Source organism: Anguilla rostrata, chromosome 2 (assembly GCF_018555375.3).
Source record: "Anguilla rostrata isolate EN2019 chromosome 2, ASM1855537v3, whole genome shotgun sequence".
In the NCBI taxonomy this organism is placed as follows: domain Eukaryota; kingdom Metazoa; phylum Chordata; class Actinopteri; order Anguilliformes; family Anguillidae; genus Anguilla; species Anguilla rostrata.
In genome coordinates, this window is record NC_057934.1 from 72,742,049 (window position 1) to 72,750,739 (window position 8,691).

At 37.1% G+C, this 8,691-nt stretch overlaps 1 protein-coding gene across 1 annotated transcript; it reads right to left on the reverse strand.

Annotated features, from left to right (window-relative positions):
• Positions 1-1,657: 1,657 nt before the first annotated feature.
• LOC135249405 (zinc finger protein ZFP2-like) lies at positions 1,658-8,425 on the reverse strand. Its single transcript, XM_064325022.1, has 2 exons — positions 8,234-8,425; positions 1,658-3,552 (listed from the first exon to the last, which is right to left on the reverse strand). The coding sequence occupies exons 1-2, from the start codon at positions 8,423-8,425 to the stop codon at positions 1,873-1,875; spliced, it is 1,872 nt and encodes a 623-aa protein (XP_064181092.1). The 3' UTR covers positions 1,658-1,872.
• Between the last annotated feature and the right edge of the window lie 266 nt (positions 8,426-8,691).

Below are 8,691 nucleotides of genomic sequence, written 5' to 3' on the forward strand. Positions count from 1 at the left end.
CAACCAGGTACATATTTGTATTCTGTAGGCCCTACCATCAAAATGACGTCCTATGTCTTTTCCTAACCACTTTTCCTTGACCTCGATGGAAAGCGTCATGAGGTTAAGGAAAGATTTGAAGGAGAATTCAAAAGCACTTAGGAAAAGACAACCGCGGTGCTAAGAGAATCCGACTGTACTTACACTAGGCTATGTGATTATGCGACGGTGGATGTTATTGACGTCCGTCTGCCGTGGTAAAACTACAATGTTCCGAAGATGGACTACTAAAAGCGCATCTTAGATACTTCTTACCGTGTTGTTTCATGCAGGCTATATAAACGTGGACAACCCGGTGACATATATTACTTCATTACCAAGGGTGGAATTGAAAAAAGGAATATAGGCTACCAGTCACAAAAGTGAAACGAAATGGTTATCACATTGAGAATGGTTGCTCACGCTCACCCTCCTGTCCACTAATTTAAACGTTTTTTATTAGAACAAGCTTGATTTCTTGCTATTTGCTTGCTAGCTAACACGAGTAACATGAGACATTTATAAACAATTAGTTATTCTAATATGGGAAGACTCAAGTAAGAAAATGAACACAGATGGAAGTTTAAATGCTATGAAAACTATGTCTTTGAGCCAGTGATCCTCACTCCAGGTGTTGAAGAGTTGCTGGCTCTGCTGGCTTTTGTTGCAGGGGTGTCAGATCTTATGTAAATAGGGCCAGTTTGGATGCAGGTTTTTGTTTTACCCCAGCACCAAGACACCTGATTCTACTTAATGTCTTGATTCGTGAATTCATCATATTTTCTATATTTGGTACCATTTTTATTTTAAGATATTTGAAATTACTTTTTAAAAACCTCTGTGTATTCAAACACATTGAAAATGTTTAAAATTATGTACACCCCGAAATATGAGTCAAATGTGTTTCTTGCACAACTAGAGATGTGAGTTACGGGCAACACAAATTAAAAATTTATAAATGATAATAAAGTGATGAAGGTAACAATGACAGTGAAGGACATATGAGCACAAAAGTCTTTGTATTTGCACAGTCAAATGTAGAATTATTTCATAAACAATTATTCAAATCCCACATTGAAAAATAAGGAGTGAAACAAAGATCCCCAACTGATAGCTGAGATAAAATATTCTGTTAGAAGTATAATGGTCAGCTTTAGCTGACATACTCATTAAAGCCTCTAAACTGTGTGTAGAAGGACTGAAAAGGGCAACAGTGTCAAGTTCATTTTCAGAATACAAGCTTTCACAACACATTGCCATTACATTAAACCAATTTTCAAAATAAAATTTCACAACCACAAACTATCACTGTTCAATCGACAAAGAATTACATTTAACATATACATTTTATTAACAAAACATGTCATAAACACTAGTTCAGGTGTCTGTCCAAAATACCATCAGAAAGGAATATCAGGAGGAGAGCAACAAACAACACTACTACAACACTCTCTCTTCACTTCGTCAATTCAAATATAACACCCACAAGTAAGAATTTGGAACACAACAGGGTTTACATGAAGGGATTTTTATAGAGATTGTCTACCTTCTCTTATCAGTTGTTCTTTTAAATTTGACATGGTATTTTGAAACACTTCCACACAGCGCATACATACATTGTAAAGATCATTTCATAAAACACTACATGAGTAATTTGTCAGGTTACACCTGTAGGAATTCTTCTTGGCCATAAACATGACATTTTTGTCAAAACATTAAGTACGTGTGAAAGACTGTCCACTCCAATTTTCATTGCTTAAATTATATGAGATTTGTAGAAAAATCTCATTTCTCACACAGAGTGCTTTTCAAATTACTTGCAGCCAAAAAGCACTTCCCAAACTGAAGACATTTTTAAGACTTTTCACCTGTATGAATTTTCTGGTGCCAATTTAAATGAGATATTTGGGAAAAACACTTCCCGCATTGAGTACATTTGTAAGGCTTCTCACCTGTATGGATTCTCAGGTGTTGATTTAAACCAGATTTGTTATTAAAACACTTCTCACACTGTGTACACTTGTATGGCTTTTCACCGGTATGAATTCTCAGGTGGTAATTTAATCTAGTTATATGGGAAAAACACTTGGCACACTGCGTACACTTGTATGGCTTTTCACCTCTATGAATTCTCAGGTGTGTATCTAAATAAGATTTTGTGTTAAAACACTTCCCACACTGAATGCATTTGTATGGTTTTTCACCTGTATGAATTTTCTGGTGGCAATTTAAATTAGATATTTGGGAAAAACACTTCCCGCATTGAGTACATTTGTAAGGCTTCTCACCTGTATGGATTCTCAGGTGTTGATTTAAAGCAGAACTAGCACTAAAACACTTCCCACATTGTGTACACTTGTATGGCTTTTCACCTGTATGTATTCTTTTATGGTTATTTAAATTAGATTTTTCAGAAAAGCCCTTCCCACACTGATGACATGTGTAGGGCTTTTCACCTGTATGAATTCTCTCGTGACTACTTAACTGACCTGCTTGGGAATAACACTTCCCACACAGAATACATTGGTAGGGCTTTTCACCGGAATGAATTCTCATGTGTTTTTTCAAACAAGAATTTGTACGAAAACACTTCTCGCACTGAGTACACTTGTATGGCTTTTCACCTGTATGAATTCTCTGGTGGCAATTTAAATGACCTATTTGGGAAAAGCACTTCTTGCATTCAAAACATCTGTAGGGCTTTTGAACTGTATGAATTCTGAGGTGTGTATTTAAATCATATCTTGTATGAAAACACTTCTTACATTGTATGCACTTGTATGACTTTTCACATTTATTTCTGTGAATAACCTTGTATTGAAAGACATTCAAAGGGCTTGGGTTTTTACTTGACTTAATTAAAGGGGGTTCAATTATCACATTCATTCTCTGAGAATGTATATGTTTGCTGCAACTGCTTGTACTTTTATGGATAAATGTGGTCTGATTATTTTCATTGTTTATGTCACAATGATGATTTATGGATTCTTCTTTTTCACAGTTTCGGTTTGGCTCTCCAGGAGATTGCCTTGGTTCAGTCTGGTCTCCGTCATCAACACCAGCTTCAATAATAAGATCACTCACTAAACTTTCACTGTATTCACACTTCATTTGATTAGATTTAATATTAACACAATCAATATCTTGTAAGTCACTGATGTGTTCTGACTTAAAGTATCCTCCATCATCAGCTTCTGTTTTAATTTGGTCATGATGCAGATGGGCTACATATCCCAGCTCTGTACTGTCTAGGCTCTCTGTCTTAAGATCCCCAGTGTGGGGGAAGCCCAGATCAGTTTCTGTTTTAATAAGTGATGAGTGTGTGTGATGTACATCACTGACCCCGCTGTGTACTGTAACACACTCTGGCTCTGACTCTGCCATGTGGAAAGACTCCAGTCCACTGAGCTCCTCTTCTTTCTGTCTGATCCTGTGCTGCTCAGTGAGCTCTGGTAGTGTTGTCTCAGTGTCCTGTCTCAGACAGACTCCGCCCTGCATCATACTGCTACTCAAAGGTGTGCAGAAGTGCAGCTCCTGAAGGGAAACAGGGGAAGGGATTTAGCTTTAATAATTCCTACTGAAGCAGCTGACACATTCTTTAGACCCTGCTGTCCTGCAGATGCCTGACTGACCACAGGAGGCACTCACGCATCATGAGGAGGGAGAAACCCTTCTTCCCTCCCTGGGTGATACCAAGTTTCAGGTCAATTTTTAAATCAGTTTTAAATTCATCTGCCATATTTGATGTTCTTTTTTGTGTGTTTTTTCTTCCACAGCGTGGAAGTCGTTTACAAAGTGCCTCAAAACATGCATGCTTTGTATGTAAAATCTATGCCACCAAATTACAAGAAACAATATTGAATATCTTGTGTGAACATGTGAAGAACTTTGTGAATTCTGTCTAATAAAAAGATGTCAGAAGGTGCAGAAATAAATGTTTTTAAGGGCTCAGAGTCTGTGGTCATTCTGGTTATTTATGTAGGGAATCCTGAAAAGTGCCAAACTCTCGGCGCTGTGTAGGCATGGGGCATTCCGCCACTCCAAGGCGTCATTTGGCGGGATGTCATTCCTGCCATCCCAATTTTAGGACAGCGCTTCGGGAGTTGAGTCGAAAGTGCAGCGAGGGGTCACAGTGATAGATTCGCTTGCAGTCGCATCTGTCTAAGGGTACAGGTGCGTACCAAAAAAATTGTGTATCAACTTACTAGAGATTTAAATTAACGGACACGAAAAACAGAACGAATTTGTCAGAACTACAACGGTTTGTATTTATAACTAGCCTACTGTGTCATACAACACCACAAAAAAGGAGATGAAACGATGGGCGGTTGGCTACCAAACAAAAATAAAGCGAATTGGAGTATCAATGTTCACTTAAATTATACGCAAATTAAATGCAAACCTAACTAACTACACAAACTCTAACTTCGCCTAAAATAACCGGTAACACAGGCAGTGACACAACCATACAACTCGCCCAAATCTACCTAATGAAAAACAGCTTACCCGATTTTCCCCCAGTTTTCCGAATAAAAGGACAATAAACCCAATAAGCAATTATCAGAATCCTCGAACCGGTCACAAAGTCAGTGCACGGAAGAAGACAGACTTAAAGACAGGGAAATAATAAAACTCGAATCTAGAGCAACTAATAATACTTATAATGGGACGATAACGTCATGAATAAGCCAAAACTGCGTTTCGTTTTTTTTAATATCTCCATCATCATCTTAGCTTTTTTTTGGCGGTTTAAAAACAAGAATTGGTAATTTACCGCCACCTACTGGCCTGGAGTGGGACCCAAAGTCAGCTGTAACTACTTCCCAAAGAAAGTAAACTAACCCCAAATCAACACCATATCCTATTCAAATAAAGAAAAAAATAAACAAATAAATATATCCAAAATCCACTAAACCAACCAGCAGTTAGCCTATATAAAAAGAAAAGCATTGTGGCAGTTTTTTAAAAATGGCATAAACACATTATTTCTGCTAATATACTGATATGCAATCTATGATCATTATCTTCTTTGGATACTTCTTGCATTTTCAATTTTTTGGCATTTTTTCATTGCCAAAAATATTAAATTCCATTATTTTTGTTTCATGTAAACCTCTACATATCAAACATCAAAATATTCTCCAGACATGGGGCTGTAAATTTCAATTCCCAAGAAAGTCTGTGTGTGACAAGAAATTATGATCAGGCTGTATCTCAAAATTTCAAACGATGCTACAGCTTTGATGGAGAGCCTTGACTAATATTTTAATTGGTATTTGGATACACACAATGTACGTATATGCCTACCAACATCATCAGAGAAACATTAAACAATTTATATATTATGCTGATGCTGTTGATGATGCTGGTACCAATGACAGTTAATGTCATTAAATAACATGTAAATGTTAATAAATTGTTTGATTGTATTAAGCTTCAGACTCCAGCAGTTATTTCTAGCCCAATTTGGTGACAATGTGCCAAATGACCCAAGACTAGCTTACAAAAGTAGGTTTGGCAAAAAAAATTCTAAAAGGCAGAAAATCAAATGTTCCGCAAATTAAATTGGGAATTTAATTTGCTTCGCCGTGAGTCAAGGAATCGGTAGAAAATTATTTTGATTCCAGAGTTTTTGTTGTTGAGAATTTCAATTCTAGACAGTTGAGGAGTTAGGAGCCAAAACATAAATGCTTGTATTGCACTGTCACCATCTGGCCATTAGAAGTCACTGCAATGACCTGAATAGTGCGGGGCTACAGGCACATACCAGCCAAGTACCACTGCTCCGCGATACACAGGTATGCATCCAATTCATTTTAGGGTAAGAATAATAATCACTAATAATAATAATAAAAAACAAAACAATAGGGTTCTAGCAGCTTCATTAAAAGTGAATTGCAAATAACTCAAAAGAAGCATGGAATCGATTCATCAGAATGTCTAGGAATTGAATCAGATGAACGTTGGAAACGTATTTACCCTATTTAGCTTAACTACCATAAGTACATCGTATTTTGCATATTTGATACCATTCTTTATTTTAAGATATTTGAAATTACTTTTTAAAAACCTCGGTTTATTCAAACAAACTGAAAAGGTTTAAAATTATTTTTTGCAATGAAATCCTTAAAAAATGAGTCAAATGTGTTTCTTGCACAATTAGAGATGTGAGTTACGGGCAACACAAATTAAACATTTATAAATGATAATAAAGTGATGAAGGTAACAATGACAGTGAAGGACATATGAGCACAAAAGTCTTTGTATTTGCACAGTCAAATGTAGAATTATTTCATAAAGAATATTCAAATCCCACACTGAAAAATAAAGAGTGAAACAAAGATCCCTAACTGATAGCTGAGATAAAATATTCTGTTAGAAGTATAATGATCAGCTTTAGCTGACATACTCATTAAAGCCTCTAAACTGTGTATAGAAGGACTGAAAAGGGAAATAGTGTCATGTTCATTTTCAGAATACAAGCTTGCATTGCCATTACATCCAAACAATTTTCAAAATTTTCAAAATAAAATTTCACAACCACAAAATATCGCTGTTCAATCGACAAAGAATTACATTAAATGACATTTTTTGATTAACAAAACATGTCATAAACACTAAATCAGATGTCTGTCCAAAATATCATCAGAAAAGAATATCAGGATATCTTCTTTTATTACCAGGTTGTTCTTTTAAATTTGATGGATATTTGAAACACTTCCCACACTGTGCAGTGCATCATGTAAAGGATAATTTCATAAAACACTGCATGAGTACATTTGTCAGGTTACATCTGTAGAAATTCTTCTAGGTCATAAACATGACATTTTTGTTAAAACATTAAGTACGTGTGAAAGACTGTCCACTTGTAGGAATTTTCATAGGTTAATTTGAGATTTGTAGAAAAATCTCATTTCCCACACAGGGTGCTTTTCAAATTACTCGCAGCCAAAACGCACTTCCTGAACTGAAGCCATTTTTAGGACTTTTCACCTGAATGAATTTTCTGGTGGCAATTTAATTTAGATACTTGGGAAAAACACTTCCCGCATTGAGTACATTTGTAAGGTATCTCACCTGTATGGATTCTCAGGTGTTGATTTAAAACAGAATTTGCAGTAAAAGACTTCCCACACTGTGCACACTTGTATGGCTTTTCACCTGTATGAATTCTCTGGTGGTAATTTAAACTAGATATATGGGAAAAACACTTCTCACACTGTGTACACTTGTACGGCTTTTCACCTGTATGTATTCTTTTATGGTAATTTAAACTAGATATCTGAGAAAAGCTCTTCCCACACTGATGACATTTGTAGGGCTTTTCACCTGTATGAATTCTCTGGTGGCTACTTAACTGACCTGCTTGGGAATAACACTTCCCACACAGAATACATCGGTAGGGCTTTTCACCTGAATGAATTCTCATGTGTTTTTTCAAGCAAGAATTTGTACGAAAACACTTCTCGCACTGAGTACACTTGTATGGCTTTTCACCTGTATGAATTCTCTGGTGGCAATTTAAATGACCTATTTGGGAAAAGCACTTCTTGCATTCAAAACATCTGTAGGGCTTTTCACCTGTATGAATTCTGAGGTGTGCATTTAAATCATATTTTATACGAGAACACTTATTTTCACCGTTTCTGTCACAGTGATGATTTATGGATTCTTCTTTTTCACAGTTTGGGTTTGGCTCTCCGGGAGATTGCCTTAGTTCAGTCTGGTCTCTGTCATAAACACCACCTTCATTCATAAGATCACTCACTGAACTTTCACTATATTCACACTTCATTTGATTAGATTTAATATTAACACAATCAATATCTTGTAAGTCACTGATGTGTTCTGCCTTAAGATATCCTCCATCATCAGCCTCTGTTTTGATTTGGTCAGGATGCAGATGGGTTACATATCCCAGCTCTGTACTGTCTAGGCTCTCTGTCTTAATAAGATCCCCAGTGTGGGGTGAACCCAAATGAGTTTCTGTTTTAATTAGTGATGAGTGTGCGTGATGTACATCACTGATGTGTTCTGCCTTAAGGAATCCTCCATCATCAGCTTCTGTTTTAATTTGGTCAGGATGCAGATGCGTTACATATCCCAGCTCTGTACTGTCTAGGATCTCAGTCTTAATAAGATCCCCAGTGTGGGGTGAGCCCAGATCAGTTTCTGTTTTAATCAGTAATGTGTGTGTATGATGTACATCACTGACCCTGCTGTGTGCTGTAACACACTCTGGCTCCAGTGTGTTGAGTCCTCCTGCAGCACACTCTGTCTCTGACTCTGCCATGTGGACAGGCTCCAGTCCACTGAGTTCCTCTTCTTTCTGTCTGATCCTGTGCTGCTCAGTGAGCTCTGGTAGTGTTGTCTCAGTATCCTGTCTCAGACAGACTCCTACCTGCATTATACTGCTGCTCAAAGGTGTGCAGAACTGCAGCTCCTGAAGGGAAACAGAGGAAGGGGTTTAGCCTTAATAAAACAGCTCCAACTGCAGCAACTGACACATTCTTTACACTCCGCAGTCCTGCAGATGCCTGACTGACCACAGGAGGCGCTCACGCATCATGAGGAGGGAGAAGCCCTTCTTCCCTCCCTGGGTGATACCAAGTTTCAGGTCAATTTTTAAATCACAGTTTTAAATTAATCTGCAACATTTAATGTTCTTTTTTG

Excerpts from the sequence above, each read along its gene's own strand:
- LOC135249405 (XM_064325022.1), bottom strand. The coding sequence starts at position 8,425 with ATGCAGGTAGGAGTCTGTCTGAGACAGGATACTGAGACAACACTACCA. Across the intron at positions 3,553-8,233 it reads GTGTTACAGCACACAGCAGG|GAGCTGCACTTCTGCACACC; the intron begins GTCAGTGATGTA and ends GTTTCCCTTCAG.